This window comes from Chamaea fasciata, unplaced genomic scaffold (assembly GCF_029207755.1).
Source record: "Chamaea fasciata isolate MVZ Bird 193981 ecotype frontalis unplaced genomic scaffold, bChaFas1.0.hap1 SCAF_5, whole genome shotgun sequence".
NCBI classification, from domain to species: domain Eukaryota; kingdom Metazoa; phylum Chordata; class Aves; order Passeriformes; family Sylviidae; genus Chamaea; species Chamaea fasciata.
The window spans coordinates 60,618,596-60,638,211 of NW_027094090.1; the positions used below are offsets into that span (position 1 = coordinate 60,618,596).

The 19,616-nt window shown below is 38.8% G+C and overlaps 1 protein-coding gene across 1 annotated transcript; it reads left to right on the top strand.

The window, feature by feature from the left end:
• The first annotated feature begins 86 nt into the window (after positions 1-86).
• On the top strand, positions 87-19,452 carry HCFC2 (host cell factor C2). Its single transcript, XM_066183942.1, has 16 exons — positions 87-252; positions 2,098-2,246; positions 2,640-2,800; positions 3,847-4,055; positions 4,547-4,631; positions 5,671-5,774; positions 6,363-6,551; positions 7,688-7,873; positions 8,295-8,398; positions 9,416-9,572; positions 10,550-10,750; positions 11,932-12,002; positions 13,230-13,367; positions 14,673-14,858; positions 15,298-15,583; positions 16,511-19,452. The coding sequence occupies exons 1-16, from the start codon at positions 87-89 to the stop codon at positions 16,534-16,536; spliced, it is 2,418 nt and encodes an 805-aa protein (XP_066040039.1). The 3' UTR covers positions 16,537-19,452.
• Positions 19,453-19,616: the final 164 nt, after the last annotated feature.

Sequence of the window (19,616 nt, forward strand, 5' to 3'; positions counted from 1 at the left end):
CGCGGACCCGCCGCCCTCACGTCAGCGCTCCCCCTTCCCCGGCGGGCTGCCCCGGCCGCGCGGTGCGTTGTGGGAGCGGCGCTGAGATGGCGGCGGCCGCCGCCGGGCTGAGCTGGAGGCGGGTGTCCTCCTTCACGGGGCCGGTGCCGCGCTCCCGCCACGGGCACCGCGCGGTCGCCATCCGAGAGCTGCTCATCATCTTCGGCGGCGGCAACGAGGGCATCGCCGACGAGCTGCACGTCTACAACACGGGTGCGCGGGGCGGGGCCGCGCCGCGGGGCGGGCGGAGCGGGGGGGACAGCGGCGGGGCTGTCCCGTCTGCGACCGCCGGTGGCACCGGGCTCCGCTCGGCGCCCGGGATCGTCCCCGGGCCTCCCGCCCTCCCCCGGCGCTGCCCGCGGCGGGCTCGGCCGAGGGAGCGGCGGGCGGGCTGAGGAGCTGCCCGGAGCCGAAATGGCGGGGCGGGAAATGTGCCTGGGCCAGGGCTCTTCCCTGGGATGGTGCTGCGCTCTGGCTGATGCTGCGGGGTTAGTGCTCCGTCCTGGGGAAAAGCGACCGGGAGAATCTCCCGGTGCGTCCCGCGGCTGCTCCGCTTTCCCCGGCTGTCGCGGGGGTGCGGAGCCTCTCTCCCCTGGCAGGTCGCGGCTGAATGGCGGCAGGGCGGGATTAGTCCCTGCGAGTGTCGGGATCCCCCTCCTTCCCTCTGGTGGCGGCAGCTCACGGGAGCCGAACGCGCTGGATCGGGAATCTTGTTTGGGAAAGCGAACGTGTTGGCATCGGGGAGCTTTTCCAAACAGGAAGCTGCCCCAGACCGATTTTGTTTGTGAAAGATCAGGCGCCTAAATGGTTACTGTACGGTATACTGGATGAGACTGGAAAACTTGCGTGTAATTTCAGGGCTTGGGCCGAGACGGGAGAGTTCAGCGACTGCTCTGTGCTTTTCAGTCAACCGGTGTTGGCTGCTTGAGGTTTTTCCAGGCAGATTTTTCTCTGATAGCTTAAAGATCCGCTATGCTTAAATCACATTTCTGAGGGGAGAAGGAAAAAAAAAATCCTCTTAACCTTTCTGTTCTGACAAGTAATCCAAGTAAAACTCCTAACATAGTTATGCCATCAGAACAGAGGTTCTGACGGGTGCCTTTTGAGTGACTCTTATCATGACTTTGTTTTTTTCTTCACAGACTTTCTACTTAAGGTGTTACCTCTTTGCAGCAGTGACAGAAAGGATCATGACTCAGTTGTTCTAGTTTCTGGATGAGTGCTTGGCCCAAACTGACCTTTTTTATTCTGGGGTTTTGAGATGCAGGGTTATGACCTGAGCTGCCTGAGCGTGGGATGTCATCCATGGCCCTTGCTATGCATGTGATGATTTTCGAGGAGCTGGCACACAGTGAGAGCATCTTAATCCCCTGCAGCAATACTCACTGGAAGCTTCTAACTTCCTACTTCTCCTCTTTGTACTCATAAAAAAGTGCAGGGAAAAAAGACATTGTCTCCTGTAATTCTTAAATTCCAGAACAGTTTAGGCACCAATATGCTGCTACTGGATCAGACAGTCTCAGTTGCTTTTTCTTGACTCTGTACCTCTCTTCTCCCACATATCAGTGCAGCACTCTGTGGATATTAAAATGGGTCCCAGAACAGTGTAATTAGTTTTTCAGTAGGGCTATTAAGTCCAGGCACAGTGCCACATTGCTGTAGCTCTAATAATTCTGTTTCTAGGGCTAGCTCCCTCCGAGTTAGCGTGGTTATCTCTTTTGTGTGGAACTGCACTTGTGTTCCTCATTAGCCTCTATTCTTGGCCAGTCTGTTTAATTGCTGGATGACCCTTCATGACTGACTTAGTTAAAGTGACCTCATGGGCTCATTCATATAGTGAGTAACATTGGTTTGATAGAGGTGTTTGCTTTTCTTTTTATTAAAAAAAAAAAAATCATTTGAAACTTTGTGTGAAGCAAATAGCCCATTCACAGTTGTCTGCAGATAAAAGGTAATTCTTTAGAAGGGAGAAGTGTTTAAAAATACATGTTTCAGTGTTTGAAATATTTTTCTAACCTTTTTTTTTTCTGGTTTTTGTTTTTTTACTTCCTACTATAGTTACAAATCAATGGTTCCTTCCTGCTGTAAGGGGAGATATTCCTCCAGGTTGTGCAGCACATGGATTTGTTTGTGATGGTACCAGAATACTAGTTTTTGGAGGAATGGTTGAATATGGAAGATATAGCAATGATTTATATGAATTGCAGGTAGGAAATGTATGAATGTGTTTTGATTTTCAGGACTACTTTATGTAGTATCTGCCTCTGAAGAAACACGTTTTGTTTTACCAGCTGCAGATGAATGATGGTCTTTGCTCTTCAGAAAGATTTTCTCCATCTTAAGAATCTAAAGTTTATTCTAAATAGCTTTGAAATAGAGACTTCCATTTAGTCTAAATAAAGTATGATATATTTAATATTTTATTAAGGTTAGCTCTTACACATCCCTTTTAATGAATGTCCTAAGAAAAGCCCAGCACTCCCTTGAAAATAATTCAGAAAATATATGTTTATGTTAATATGTAAATATGACATGAATTCTATTTGTTATGACTGACTATAAATTAATTTATTTATGAATAAATTTTTCTTGTCTTCAAGGCAAGTCGATGGCTCTGGAAAAAAGTAAAACCTCAAGCTCCTTCAAATGGATCACCACCCTGTCCTCGGCTTGGCCACAGCTTTTCTTTGTATGGTAACAAGTGCTATTTATTTGGTGGCCTGGCAAATGAAAGTGAAGATTCAAATAATAACGTTCCCAGGTATGCTGACTTGTCTTGGAATTTACTGGCTTTAAAAAACAATTACTGGATTTGACAGCTTTGGAAAGGAACATTTTAGGCAGGCTGTCCTGCACACCAAGTATTCAAGGTTGGATTATTTGTGCAGTGAAGGGGTTACATGCGAAGAAGATTAAATATTCCTTTTGCTAATCCCACAATATGGAACACTGAGTGACAGCTCTGACACTTTTATAGGGAAACCTGAGTAGGCTTTGATATTTCTTCTAGTATTTGGGGTGATATTTTTAAGAATGGCTTGCTTGTTAAAATTATCTCAATCAGCAGAGTCTCATGAGTCATCAGGGAATTCATGATGGATATTTCTTCTTTATTGCTGTGAAAAACAGTTATGAATTCATCTGGAAATTCTTACAATAACAGCTGAAGTTGCCGTTATTGTCAGCAAACTGTGCTACAATGCTGAAGTTTTATATCCACGTTCACCTGCAGTTCAGAGCACTTATATCCACTGAGCTATAAACTGGCAATTTCAAGCTCAGTAAACAAGAGGTATCTGGTGTGAATGCCAAGATTCAGAGACCATTATCTAAAAATAACTTGCTGATAGATTCAGCAACAAATGGATAATTGTGCATTGGCCAGCCTGAAGACACGAGAAAACAAACAGCTTCTTCTCTCACCTTTGTTGCCTTAGGAGTTGCAGAAATTTCTCTCTAATACCTCTTGTCATTGTGTCTTTCCCACAGCTTTGCAGTTTATTGGTGTCCATATGTAGCAATTTTTGCAAGAAATGTTTTCATATTTCTTTCATGTAATACAGTGTAGCAAATGTGAGAGCATGTTTTCTCAGAGGCAACAAGTTATAACTGGTAATTTTCTTTGTTTTAAATCCATTTTAAATCCAGATTTGGTACTGCCCACGATGCATCAAATGTTTTGAGAGTTTAAAACTCTACACCCTCCCAAGACAGAAGTTTGTAATACTTGGAAGTGGTCAGGGTTTAAAGCGCACTTGTCATCATGCTTATAAGTGAGTTTTTCATACTTTGACAATAATACCCTAGATATTTAAATGACTTCTATGAACTGGAGCTGCAACATGGGTCTGGTGTGGTCGGCTGGAGTATTCCTGTGACCAAAGGAATCTTGCCATCTCCCCGAGAATCTCACACAGCCATAGTGTACTGCAGAAAAGATGTGGGAAGCCCAAAGATGTATATTTTTGGAGGCATGTGTGGCTGTCGGCTTAATGATCTCTGGGAACTTGACATAGGTGAGTTGGTTTGCCAGCAGAAGTCATTACTTACTGGCTGAGGGGAAAAATGAGAGTATAGAGTGGTTAATAGCATGCTGTGATACTGGTTTTGTTGAGTCTGACCCCATAGTGTTAACCTTTTGTAATATTTGGAATAAAATACATACAGTAGGGTTTGCATATAGTATCCTCACTGATTTTGGGTACTCCCTGAGATGGGTGTCATAGTCTATAAAGCACCCTAAAGAAACAGAGTTGAATAACCACAATGAAACCATAATTTATGTTTTTGATAAACACTTAGTTTGTCAGTATTTCCTGTGATTTTTTTAGAAGAAGTTTCAAGTGCTTGTTATTGCACCCTCTTTCTTAAAGTAGCCATCTTAAAAAGGTGAAGTTTAGCTTTGCTGAATATTAGAGGTATGTTCTGTCCTAAAATCCAGGTAGTGAAATATGTAGCAACAAGATAAGTTTTTTGTTTTTGAGGATTTTTATTCTCTTTCTTTTAGAAACCATGACCTGGTCAAGACCAGAAACCAAAGGGACAGTGCCACTTCCTCGCAGTCTCCATACGGCCAATGTAATAGGAAACAAGTATGTCTGTTGTTAAAAGCTCAACTCTAGAAAGGTACACCTAGTAGGAGAATGATGATGCTTATCCACCCACTACTGCTCAGTGTAAACATCAGCCCTGTAGAGTAGTTTTCTGCTATTTCAGTGCCACTGTTAACTCAGGGGTAGCGAACTGTCAGTGTTTCCAGCCAGCAGGACAGTCTGCCCAACCCACCAGCAGCTTTCTGGGCTTCTTGGGGCACCTTTGTGCATTCTGGGGCAGCCTCAACTGGGCCTGAGCTCTGTCAGGAGCAAGCTTCAGTGCCTCTGTGTGTGTGACACAGATGAGGTAGCTGTGCAAAGAAACTGCTTAAAGAGTAAAACTAGTTCCAGGCAGAACTATTCCCCAGTTTTTCTGTAGTCTGTCCCTCATTACTCTGCTTCTTGCCAATATGGTTTGTTTTGGCAGGTAGCGTTGATAAAATGGATTTTTAAACATGGGTTTCAGTCCATTTTGTATCAATTTACAAATTGGCATAGGAGAAAGAGGCAAGGGAGTAAAGAAGTATGAAAGCTTTATATCTTCTGATCCAACAGCTTAGTTTTCTATTAATTACTTAAAATGTTAGCAGTCTGTAGCCTGCATTATATTTTTAAATTTCTATATCTGAGTTAGATGCCAGTCATCTTATTTTAGCATGACTTACTGAGGGGTCTGCAGTAAAGGATTGTAGAAGTTCTGTAGGATGTGTGGGATTTTTGGAGAGCATTAGCAGTGTGATGGTTTACTAAATGTTACAGTATTAGATTCTGTTTCTAGGAAGTTGAGGAATTTCTGGGTGGTTTTTTTGTGTGGTTGGGTTTTTCAATCAGTCAATTTACTCAAAAATTTCAGAAGGTAGATGTCTGCAACAGTACTTCATAAAGACAGCAGATACAAATAAAATTTGCTGTGAACCAAAACTGTAACACACTGGAAATTTTCTTTTTTGTCCTAGTTTGAGAGAGCACATGCAGCAGATCTAGATGTTAATTGGCATTTCTTTTCTTTTTCCCCTTTCCCTCTTTTCCTGTATTTCAGAATGTATGTTTTTGGTGGATGGGTTCCACAGTCAGCAGGAGGTGAAATTTCTGCTCCTGATGGTGAATGGAAATGCACCGGTTCATTTTCTTACCTTAACTTGGGTTAGTGTTTCTACCTTTCTGGGAAATGGGTATTTTGAATTAATACTTTCTTAACAGAGTAACTATTTTGAAGACCTTGACAAAAGTTTAGGATACATAGTTGTAATCCTGGCTGACTAAAGCAGTTGCCGGTTTTTTGCATGTTGCTTGAGAAATACTATTTTAATTACTATTTTTCTTTGAAGGTTCAGCAGGTTTGCTTCTTTAAATCTTTGTTAATGCGACTTTAAAACAAGTTATGTAAATACTCCTTCATTTATAGAAGAACACGGGAGACAGATTCTGAAATGGGGTTTTTCTAAGCATGATAGTACTATCCCTGAATTCTCACCTTCTGATCTATTTGCCTGAGAGAGACAACCAGAGGTCAGAAAATCCAGCCTGTATGCATTGATTTCATCTTGCACACTAGTTGGAAAGTGACCTTCTCTTCATAATATTTCCATTTTAAATGCAGTTGTCTATAAAAGCAGAAGTGATTTATTTTCTTTTTTTTTTTTTTTTTCTGAGCAGTTAAGTGTGTTAACGTCTTGATTTCTTGTGTTGGAAAACATCTAGAAACTAAATGCCTTGAGTTTCATTTACTAGATACCACAGAATGGATAGGTCTGATCTCAGATTGCCAGGAGGACAAAAGTAACTTGTTACCAGGGCCAAGAGCAGGACACTGTGCTGTAGCAGTTGGCACTCGCCTGTATATCTGGAGTGGTAGAGATGGTTACAGAAAAGCTTGGAACAATCAAGTTTGCTGCAAAGATCTTTGGTACCTTGATACTGGTGAGTCAGAAATAAATAAGAGACTTGTACTGGGTTCTGTGTTTTATTAATATATGGAAAGTTTGCATGATTGATGATCAGAACATTAAAGCTGTAGCAAACTCGAAGACTGTTTACATTTTAAAAATTATTTTTAAATCGTGCTTCACTGCTGGTTGTTTAAAGGCTATTACTTAAAATGAAAAAATTAGGAAGGCTTATTTAAAGCCTCTGAAAAAACTTTGTGCTAAGTTCTGCACTGCATGCCATAGTCATTTGATATGAGATGCTAAAGGCTGTTTTGCCTAAACTCAGGGTTTCTGGCCTCTCTTTTAAGTGATCTTCTCCATTACTACTTTATTTTTTCACCAAATCCTTTCTTCTCTTGGGACCATTGCTGCTGCTGCTTCCTTATCTCTTGGACTGCGAAAAATACTACTCAATCTAAGAAAGGACCAAACTGTTCCTGAGGATGAAGGGAGTTCTGGAGGCTATTCACTCATTAGTAGCTGCATTGATAGCAAGACACTGAGATGGTGTTGGGACAGAGGGAATTAGAATAGAACTTTTTATTTTTCTGTTTCATTTTTCCCTCAGAAAATGAAAAAGAGTAGCAGGGGAAGGATGTACTTAAGATTGCAGCCTTGTCAAACATAGAGGCGTGTGAGAGGAGCAAGTCGTTGGCATTAGTCATGTCCAGGCTTCAGCCTGTGCAGAAGAAGTTAGAGTGAAAGCTCACTTCAGCTACACAGGAATAATTTGAATTGGAATAAAGAGGAATAATTTGTGAATTAAAGGAATATGTAAAGCTTTAGGAGCCAAAGTGCTACCTGCAGCATTTCAGGAAAGCACAAGGATCTCCTGTCCCTGTAATCCCTACAATGATGTAGCTCTAACCCAAAAGCCTACAGGCAGCAGAAGAACCATTGAAAACAAAGCACCAAAACTGGAGCATTTTTGAGCACTTTGAAAAGACACTTTGTAATTCTCTGTCTTGACTTGACACCTTTGACAGTGTTTTCTTGTTGAATCTGGGATATATTGTACTTTAATGAGAAAGGAGCAACTGATTTTACTTGCAATATGCAGCTATTTAATGAGCTTGTAAGGGAGGGCAGTTTCTAACGTGCCATCTGTGTTGTATTGGTTTCTTGTAGAGAGACCTCTAGCACCATCTCAGGTGCAGCTGATCAGAGCTACAACCAACTCTTTCCAGTTGAAGTGGGATGAAGTACCTACAGTTGAAGGATATCTTCTTCAGTTACATGCTGACTCACCAGTGCCACCAGTGGCTGGAATTCCTGGTGCTGGCATTCCTGAGACATCAGTGCTGAGTTCACAAGGTAGCAGTCAGATCACGTTACACTAATGTTTGTGCACAGGCTGACTGGAGGGTTGCATAAGTAATAAATGTTAGTTCGTTTTTTAAAGAACCATTCTGTGAGAGAGAGACCCTGTTTCTTTGGGTATTCTCCAAATGCCTGCATCATAATTATGGAAAACTCCCCTTTCACTTGTTTCTGTTGGTTTTGGCCAGCTATCTGAATTATGAAGATACTTGTAGAATGCTGGGCACAAGTTGAGAAAGGAAACTGTGAGGAAGGGATTTTATCTGACTGTTGGACCACAGTTTCATTTCAGACTTACAACCAGATTTTCCTTCAGGCAACTTTGGCCTCCCTCTTCCTTACTGAAGTAGGTTAAAACCATCATAATATTAAGTTTTAAATAACTGATGGGAATTTGCTTTTGTTTACCTGCAAGGTGGCTGTTCTCTCCATCAGAGTCCACAATCATTGCCTAGCGTCCCTTATCCAGAAATGAAGGTGGATCATCCCAGCCAAACAAATAATCTCATTCCTAATAATGTAAGTGTAAACTGAAAAATGCTTCAGTGTTAAAACAGTGTGGGAAGGTAGTGAACTGCCAGAACACTTTCTCAGTTTTAAAACTCCTGCATACATTTTGGGTCTTAGCGAAAAAAAAAACAAAACAAAACAAAAAAAACCCAACCAAATAAAACAAAAAGATGGACACCTGCTGAAGTACTTGTCTGCTTACCTACTTTTTGCTTTTATGGTTGAGAGACAATCTTTCAAGTCCTCTTCTTGTTCATGCAGAAGGGAATTGCAACTGTATTGTGTTTCACAATGCCAGCTGGGATCCTGACACCAGTAGGAATGCTATTCATTGACAAAATGTTGGTGACATTAATGTGGGAAGCAAAAAGAATAAGGCATATTCCTTCTTTGTTAGTCTAGTTTAGTTTTATGCTAGTCTACTTAGTTGTAAGTTCCTACAGCAGGTTAAATTCAGTTATTATCTGTCTGGTGTGCAATTGTAAATCCTCCTCTATTTTGCCAATTTAACAGAAATAGTGAGGACAAACTCTGGGTAAAGGATCCCATTTTTAGAACTTAGGACCTTTTCTTAATTGTGTAAAGTCTTAGGTCTGTATGGGATCCATGATGGATTCCTGGAGAAAACCATGAATTTCACTAAGAGTAGAAATATCTCAAGTGCATGCAGGAAAGTAAAGGTTGAAAGCCTCTGTAGTCGTGATTTTTCCCATCCCCCAAAGTCCCCCCAGTAGACTAAATATACACTAAAAAACTAATAACAACTAATATTGCTACTAAATATAAAAGCAGTGGAATTCCATGTAATGATAAAATTTAGTGTGACTCTTCCAAATGAACTCAGTGTGTCTTTGTTTTATAATGACTAAGGTAAGGACTGAGAAACTGATTTCTTGGTCTAATTTAAAGTACTAGGGGGAATTGTTGGAGGAGTTTATATTGTTGTTTATGAGCAAGCATTTTCATGCCGTGTTGCAATTGAAATTTCTGAACTTTGCAGTTTAACAAATGTGTTGTTTTGGTTAGGTCCAAGCTGCCCTTTCATCCAGTTCAAAAGTAGAAGGAAAAGAAAAGGTTACAGCAGCTGAAAACAAGGTTACACAGGAGACTATGAAAAACCACGCAGATGCTACAGGATTCAAAGAATCAAATGCCCCTTCTCTTTTGCCTGGTTGTACTTCAAGTAAGATCACTGTAGAAAAAAAAATTAAAAAGTGAGAGTTAAAATTCATCTCAAAAACATAAAATGAGATTATTTCTGTCTTGTAATTTAAAATTATTTAAGAATCCTTTATAGTTTGAAAAACCCAACTTGTGTTAGTTATTACTGAACATATTTTTAAAAGACACAAAGAAAATTGAGATCTTCATTTGTTGAAGTGTTGCAAGGTACATGAAATTGTCAATATATTCATTATTATGATGGCAAATCTGTCTGTTTAAATGTAAATAGCCATTTTTAGCATCAAGTTAAAAGGGACAGATGACATTTTACAACATTATGGTGATAGTATCTCCAAACTGACACTGTTTCTGTCTGAAAAGCTATTGGTTGATGTAAAATTTCAGGCAATGTAGAGACAAGCACATTTCTCTCTGTAGAGGAAGTAAAAGATGACAAGGCTCTGATTTATGCATTTCACTGAAGTTGTCTTAAGTTCAGTGTAGTGAATCCAGGCTTAATCGTCTGGTTTGTTTATATTTGCGTTCAATGCATTTTATGGGTAGTTGGATTTTTATTTCCTTCACAGTGTAATTTAATTAGATGTGGAAATTTTGGTTCGTATTGCTAAGTGAGAAGCAGACTTCTACAGGAGTTAATCTTAAATTGATTGTTACAAATCTATGCTACTCATTTGTGTGGATGCTTTATTTTAGTAGGGGTTTTTTTTCCCCAAATTAATTTTTTGTGACCAAATACATAAAAACCAGCAAGCTTAAAATAACTGCTTACATGCATCTGTTTATGACTGTGGAGACAGACTTTTGTTCAGTTAAAAACCTAAAGTAAGCATTAGCAATCAGTATAATCAGATCTGTTCTAACCTAACTCTGAGCTAAACTCAGGCTTTATTTGAAACTAAATCCCTTAGACCAAGTTGAGATTTGTTGTGTTATCAATATTGAATTCTGGCTAATATTTCATTTATTTTTTTTAAGGTGCTCAGACATCAGCAAATGTAGGTGAATTACATGACTTGGACAAACAAAGTGTAAATCCTGATGCTTCTGTATCCTGTACTGTCTCCAGCTCACAAACTATGGTAACCCAGCAGGCTGTTAAAACTGAATCATCAAGTACAAATGGGGCAGTTGTTAAAGATGAAACTTCACTAACAACATTCAATTCAAAATCTGAAGGTTTGAAATGTGTTTCACATACTGTATTTTGAGCCATGTATTTCTAAGGCCATCAGAGTTCCTCTAGTGTGGTGGGATTCCTGTCTTGAGTAGTACCTGGGATGTAGATAGGGCTTTGGGCATTGAAGACCTTGTGCAGCCTGGATGATCTCTGTTAGCATTTATACAACTCTTAAAATCAGGATATTCCTTCTATGCATTTGTAAATCACCATGTTTCCTGTAAGTGAAAAATCTTCATTTATGCCGAGGCTCATTTTCTAAATATCAGTGGGAGCCTGTTTTGGTGCTCGTTGCACATTTGCTCTCATTCAGTGATTGTCTATTTAGTCAGTGAAAGACTAAAATAGTGACCTTAGATGTTTTTGATTTTAAGCAACTGTAATAAATGTGGCCAGTTAATATGGCCAGCTCACTTCTGGTCTAATGTGCTGGCCTCTTCACAGTCTGCTGGAAACACCCAAAATAAGCAGCAATGCAGATCATAAATAGGTAGTTTTTCAAGTTTTGTTTTTGACAAATATCAACAGGCTGTGCTTGTTGTTGTTTTGAGTGTTAACTAAAGAACTGTATTCTCATTTTGATGTTGTGTGTATAGTGTGATTTTTACCAAGCAGTATTGTATTTTAAAAGCAAAACTCAGGAATACAAGCACAGAATACTAATACTCCCATGTGTTACTCATGTGCTTAATTTTTTTTTTTTTTAAGATTCCATTTTAAATTTAATGAATGCTCTGTTCCCATTTGTTAGGATTGTTTAACTACTTGTGTTCAGAATTCAGACTGTATTGATGTTAGAAACAATACAATCAAATTAAGAATTCACTTAGACTATTCATACGTTGTCCCCAGTATGTGTCTCAATCTGGTATTTAGATTATTTGTTCACAAATATTTTATATCTATTTCATAATGCTGTCACTTTTTAGGATTTTCTGAGTCCTGCCTTCTGTTTCTATTATCTGTAGCAGCCTCCAGTGCCAGACTCTCAGAATTGTTCTGTGACTATGGCAGAAGCCAAAATTAGTTTGTGCTATAAATAGAACTGCATGCCAAAGAACTGTGAGACATTCTTGTGCAACAAATACTTGGCTATTAAGGTCAACTTTCATACTCTGTGGTTTTTGTATTAAATCTTTTCTATTGCTTAAGTTTTTAAAATGTAACGTTTTGTTTTTAGCTGCTGAAACTGCCTATGTCATGCCTTCAACAAGGGTCAGTACTGAACAGACAAATGATTCACACTCTTCTGTAAGTCTGAAAAAGTATTATCAAATTGCTTTACCTATTGTTCTGTTGATTAGTTGTAAGGGCTCTTCTGTTTTCCTTTAATTATAGTTCTGAAAGAAAAGCAGTGTTTATTTTGAGCTTGGAGTGAATGTTTTTACAGGGGTAAACATTTCTGTTATAAAACTAATTGCATTGTGTGGGTTAGATGTGAATCTGAGTAGCAGTTGTGTAGTTGGGAGGAGATCCAAGTACATGTTTCAGCTGTTGAATCATTTTTATCAACTGGCACAGTGGAATGGTCTCTTCTGCATGATGTGCAAAAGTGAAAAGTTTTTCTGTATGCACAACTGAATTTAAAATGAAGTATGTATTAGATCAGACTAGTGTAAGCTGCTGATTCTATAGATTTGAAGCATAACTTAACTGATATCTTGATGTTTTTCCCTAGAGGAGATGGGGACTGACTATGCAAGCTGTAAATACTGCCTGAAAAAGTAAATGCTTCCTATTTCACCTGCTTACAACTTAATACACAAACCCAAGGTGCCACTGTTGCCACCAAAAGTGAGGAACTAAGGATGGGGAGAAGCAGCTGCTAATAAAGGGTTGGGGTGCTTTTGCCAAGAGCAGCTGCAGCTCCTGCCCCATTTCCATGCCAGCAGGATCATGGCCTGTCTGTGCTGGGCACCTGACTGTGCAAGTGCCCTCCCTGGTGCCTGGAGAGCAGCAGGAAAGCCAGTTTGTGTTTCTGGGTCAGTCAGGAGCAGTGTGCATCCATCCATCCCCCTGGCCCCATGGCAGAGGGCTGTTCTCAGCTGCAGGCGAGTCCCGCAGTGCCTGACAAGGAGCACGTGTGGGGCTGAGCTACAGCTGAGCCCCAGGGGCAGCTGCTGGTGTTGGACCACTTTGGGAAACTTCTTGGCCTCTGAGAGAAATTAACTCACAACTACATGCTGCTACAGACACCTAGTTCTACAGCTTTAAGTTCTTCCCCTCCCTGCTCAGAATATCAGATGCGACATCCCAGCTGTTGCTTTTTAAATGACAAGCTGTGTCTGAGTAAATGTAAATAAGAACCAGTTGGTTTTGCACAGTATTTTAATAATACATGCATATTCATTTGAAGCATAAAAATGTAATAACACAGGTATAAAAGGGGGTTGTCTCTTACATACACTAGAGCCTTGACATTTTTTTCCACGGCATTGAAGTGTGGGTAATCTACATGAAGTGTTCTTCAAATACTAGAGAGCTGCCCAGAGGCCGCCGGCACCGGTGAAAACCAGGGACCGCCGGTGGTACGATGTGGGAATTTTTAAGAACAACAGTGCTGTGGTGAGCCAGTTCTACTTGCTGCCTGACGAAACACTGAACATCAATAGCAAGGTAGCTGCTGCTTCTCTGATGTAACTTGCAAGTACCTGTTTCAGAATCTGTTGCTTATGTAGTTCACAACAAAATATGGGACTTTCTGATACTGCAGCAGAATCTGGGGCTTGTAGGAGTTTTGTATTATATGACCAGTAGTTGCTCATGTATTTTTCTCATCTCTTTTTACTGTTTCCTAAACGAGGTGAATTTTCTTTTGTTGTTTATGTATGATAATACAAAATATCTTATTTTGCTGTTGCTAATTCTTCTCTTATTTCTTGCTTTAGGAAACAATTTTAAACTTACGAAACTTTCAAGCCAGTAAAATTCTTCAAGCCCGCACAATTTCTTAATGTTATTTCAATCCAGCATTGAAATGTTTCAGTTTCTTCTCTATTTCCACAATCTTTGCATAAAAATTGTTTAAGATACTAATAAGACATTGGCTAGGCTGTTTAAAATGGCTAGATCTGGAACTGTAGTGGCTTTTGTATTACATCTTTCTAATTTAATATTTGGTGCATGTAAGTTGATACATGAAAACTAGGAGTGTGAAACTTGGAAAAGTGTCACAGTTTTGATGGTAAAAGTGTAAATTAGTTATATCCTAGTTAACTAGAAACAAAAATTGTGTGGTCTTGAGACAGAAACAATATAACAGAAACCTTTCTTTGAAAGCACTTCACTATAAATATTCTTAGTTTTGAAGAGCAGAGTATGTTGTACAGTGTTTACATTGATTGTGGTTCTTTGACATTATTCGGTAGGAAGATAGTTCCACTGTAAGGATCAGTGATGCATCAATGCATATTTTAATCATGGAAGTATGGTAGCATATAATGTTTCAGAAAGCTGTTTGTTACTAACTTACAGGGCTTTTCCTTAAAAACATTTTGATTACCTACACATCAAACTGCAGCTCCTGACGTTAGGAATAACTGCTTTTGAAATAAAAATATTTTTTAGGACAGAAGATTATGTTAACTAAATCATAACTTATGTAGTCTTAAATGCTACTTTGTTTTAACTTTCCTGAATAAAAATAACCACAAGGTGCAGCTTAATTTAAATGACTGAAAAAATGGGCTATCTTTTGGTCTAGAGATTTGGTCTCACACTGCATCTTAGATTAGCTGTTTTGAGGTGAGATACTGTGTCAGTCAGAACCTTTGCATAAATTCTGATGCAAGTACAACATCTTTAAATAGATTTTCAGATTCAATTAAACTTAATTAATCTCAGCTTAACAGTTTATAGTTTTTTAGGCTAATTGTGTTTATAATATTCTAAAAAATAACACAAATGTTGCTTTATTTTCAGACAGAAGGTGCAGATGTACCAGACTACAGATTACTTAAGAAACAGGATCTGTTTCCAGGCACAGTGTACCGGTTCAGAGTTGCTGCAATTAATGGCTGTGGTGTTGGGCCTTTCAGTAAAATCAGTGAATTCAAGACGTGCATTCCAGGTTTTCCTGGAGCTCCTTCAACAGTCAAAATCACCAAGGTGAGGAATTCTGGTTCTGATGTGTAAAATTCTGGTCACTGGTGTATTCTCAGAACTCTTGGTTATAGTTTATAGTTTTATTTTTAAGTTAAAATTTTCATATAAAGTAGTCTCCAATACTTACTTGATTCACTGTGCTTAATATAATAATCTCTAAGAAATTTGTTAAAAAGAATTATTTTAGGACTTAATGTTCATGTTAGCAGACACCCATTCAATCATCTGATAGTTTCCCCATGGTTTTCTAGTCTTACATCATTAAATCTGTAGGGGTTTACCACACTTCTTAAAAAAGAGTCAAAAGGCATCCTTATCTCCAGAGTGGTGATGATAGGTTAGAATTTTCAGCTAATCTTTAGAATTTGTTGGGGGTTTTTTTAATATTGTTTGTATATTTACGGTTAGCTACATACTATCATATTTTTTTCTCCTTCTCCAGAGTGTAGACTGTATTCACCTTTCTTGGGAGCCTCCTGCTTCACCCTCTGGAAATATTTTAGAATATTCTGCCTACTTAGCCATCCGTTCCACGCAATTACAGGAAAATCCAAGTCAACTCGTATTTATGAGGATATACTGCGGTCTTAAAACCTCGTGCATAGTGACTGCTGCCCAGCTTTCCAATGCCCACGTGGATTACACCTCCCGGCCTGCCATTGTGTTCAGGATTTCCGCCAAGAACGAGAGGGGCTACGGCCCGGCCACGCAGGTTCGGTGGCTCCAAGGTAAAGTCACTGTCACATGCAGCATTCCAGTGCAGCAGGAGCTGTGCATTTCTTCCAGAACCAGCACAGCACTGCGTGTGAACTTCTTGAAATGTTGTTCTGTTCCTTACGGGAGTTTTATGCAATTCTGGGGTTGTCGCTTCTGACTTCCCTAGAATTCACTTCAGCTCAGAAGTTTTTCAGTCTAATAGGAAGTAATCCAGTTATGTGAATCATGTGCATGACATACAATGTAATCAGGGTTTTTTTCAGTCTTTTCACCCTCCTAAATGGAAAAAAATGTTCCACTAGGTGATGTAAGGTGCATTTTTGTGATGCATATACACTTGAAAATCTGTGTTACGCCAGAAGAGGTTTTGTCATCTTGTCCCTGGTCTTGAATTTGTCCAGGTTCATGATGATTTGGGGATGGGAATGGATCCACTGAAAATAAAATTAGTGTTAGGCTGGTCAGTTCTGGCATGCCTTATAAGTAAGCCAGTCTGGGGTCTCAAGTTTTGCCAGCTTCTCATCCCACTCCCTCCTGTTTCTGGCTTAGCTTTGTTGGGATCTGCCTTTGCTCAGCAAAAGATGCTGTGGGCGCAGAGGAGGGTAGCAAGGGCAGAGTGCCCACCCTCTCAGGCAGCAGGGAACTGTGGTCTGGGGGTAGCTGACCTCAGCTGGTGGGCTGGGGCCCACCTGTTGGATGCTCCACTGCTTGGTTTCTAATATGTGCTTTTCTAAGATTGTATAAGATGGGCAGTAACAATGAAGAAGTTGTCTTCTATGATGTTCAGTATTTCAGTGCTGTATTAACCCTTTAATTGGCAGGGGTTTTGACCATGATCGATATCCTAGAACTCTGAAATAATGTTTGTTTGAAAAGGTTTGACTGTGTATACCATGTGAAATTATGAAACATTTAACAATGTCTCCTTCTTTTTGCAGATCTGAAAACATCAGGCTCAAAGTAGAAACGACTTAATAAATCTCAAGTTTCGAATGTAGTGTTTAATGTAACTCTTGTACTATTTGTAAATGCTACAAATATTTTATTTTTGCATTGTTTTTATCTGAAAAATATATAACCTTTTTTACGTTTGACACATCAACGTTATAGAGCCTTGCTCAGGTATGAGTATCATATAGAAAATATATCAGAGATGGTCGGGTGGAGGATCACACCCTATCCAGCAGTTCCTTTTGGTAGTGATAAGTTAAAATGTAAAGAACACAGAGTTTCAAATTAAAAATGAATAAACGAATTGGCAGAAGTAGTAGTATATGAGGTAGAGTCCCCATGATTGCTACAGATCTTGCATAAATAATTCATAAGATTTGGGATATGAGCAAATTCTGTTTGGTTTTGGTTCCCTATACCACATTCTTCATTGTGGTGCCTGAGTACAAGGCAAAAATTTCCAGTTATTATATAGTAACTTAAAATGTATAAATATTTTAATATATACTTTTTTTGTAAAGAAATGATTTTTTCTACTATTTGTAACAAATATCTTAATCTTGAAAGATATCCCCTGAAAATTTAAAAGGAAAAAGATAAACGTATCCATTACTCTCGTTACAAAAAACACAAATACATTGTAAATGCACTACTATTACTTAAAATTATCCTTTTGTAGTTGTACAAATCTCAAACTTGTAAATACCAATGTTTACAAGAGACCTTTCTGGTCTTGTATTAAAACTTCCATGAGATTCATTCTCTCTCTTTTTTTTTATTTTTAATCCATATGCTTTGCTTTTAGCATATGCTTGCTTTTTGCACTAATAATAACTTACCTCATTCCTGTGTTAGTAATCACTTGTGTTGCTTCCATAATGTTTCTGTAAAATTTCAATCTGAAAATTTTAACCAAAGTTTAGAATACATGGTAAGCAATTTTGCACATGTTATATGGCAACTTTCAACATATTTATTCCAGTTAATCTTCTTAAGTGCTTGTTTGCTTTACCAATATATTCTACCAATCAAGTTCAGTATCTCCCTTTTACTATGCATCATTTTACATTAACTAGCTAGCTGATAAAATCAACCAAGCATTACTTCTAGGAATAGGTTGATCCATTCCTATGTGGAAAGAAAAAAATTGTTCACAGTAGTGAAATAAAGGTAAACATTTTAAATGCTATTTATATATCTATATATACAACTATGTTTACCAAAGCGTAGAGGAAAATGGCTGAGTTGGACAAGGTCACTAGGGGAATAGATTGAGGCACTAAATAAGGTTTATTTTAAAATAAAATCTAAATTATTTACTGTGCAGTGAAGTTTATACTTTGCACTTTAATTTTGCCCCAAATGCCAAAAGATTATACATCAAGGTAGAATTTCTTGCCTCTTCCAGTTAAATTTGTCTTAAGAGCATTTGTAAATATATAAACTAAAATCAATAATGTGCCTGGTTTGGTGGGAGAAGTATCACTGAAATAGTAGAGATTTAGCAGCTCAAGTATCCCAGAGCAGATTTAATAGCCAAGCGTTGGCTGCCCTGAGAATTAGGGTTATAACGAAGTGCTGGTACGGCCTTAATTATCGCAATGTATCACATGCTTCAATAGCATCTGGAAAGTGCTGGGGACCATAAATGGCTATAATAGTGTTAATTGTGGCACAGGAGTAACACACGTGGTTTGACTCCAGAGAAAAAACACGTGTTTATGACAATGACAGATATCCCAGTTTCACTTTAAACAGTGTTTATAGTATGAATGTATAGGACTTTTCCTGAAGTTAACTGGCTTTAAGATATTTGTGTTTTAATGGTCCATTTCGTCAGGTAGGATCTCACTACCAATACTGTCTGATAACTAAAGTACCATACACATGAACTGTCAACTAGAAGAATAGAACTTGGTTTTCCTTATTAGTACTGTGAAAGAAGCCTTTAGAGAAAACACTTGTGGCTTTGATTTTGTTGGTTGATAGCTGTGATTGTAGAGTTGTTATTTAAGAATAAAACATGTTGGGTGTGTCTGGGTGGAGTTTTTTTGCACTTGGTTTCACATGCTTTGCACAATTTCTTTTTTCAGTGGGTATGTCACGACTACCAAAGGGTAAAACTGTGGCGTTTTCAATGAAAGTTTAATTTCCTTGGGAGTGTGCTTTTTTTCAGCTGACTTGACATAAGATGTCACTTCCTCTTTTCTGTCCAAGTTGGGTAATGTTGAATAGTGATCATATGCAGCTCTTCAGTTGCTCAGTTTTACTTTTAACTGAAATTGTGGTACACACTGTAAAATACACTTTGTGGTCTGTTTTAGAACTGTATTTATAATGTCTAAATCCCACCTGTTTGCCTATCAGCTAGATATCAGACAAATATTGATTGTTCGATTTTAAAGTTTAGAAGATTATTGACACCAGCTCTTTGAGACTCCATGTTATCCATTTATTTCAGATACTGCTAAAGGACATGTGACAAGCTGAAATCTATCAGATTGCAGTATCCATATTGTAGAATTGTCTAGGTTTACTGAACTCATTGGGGAGGTTGTGACTGTGTAAGCATAGGGCAGTCATGCCAGTTGTGGGAGACACTGCCACAGCTTCGTCTTCAGAATGTTCTTGTGAAAGTGGAAATGAAGTGAACAATAATCTACACTTTGTGTTTTCAAAGTAATTATAGCAATATCTTTTGAATGTAGCTTGGAGTAGAGCACATGATCATGCCATAAACTCTGAAGATATAATAAGTATTACTGTTGTTATCTGATTATTTCAGGATAGCGAATTTGACGTGAACTTAGTCTTACAGCCTGTTACTTAATGACCTCTACAAGGAAACTGACATTTGTACAATACAAGTTGATTAGTCTTATTTTGATGCGTTGTTTGTTCTTTGTAATAAAGTGGTTGTCCTATCAAACACATTGTGAATACTGCTGTGTCTGTTTTCTCAGAGGTGTACCTGTACAAACTTGGAATTTCTGATGCAGAGAGTGAGTAAATTTGTCAAGTTGGGGAAGGGGCTTTAATGATAAGCACGTTCATAATACTTCATAATTCATTACTCTTCCATAAATATTGTCT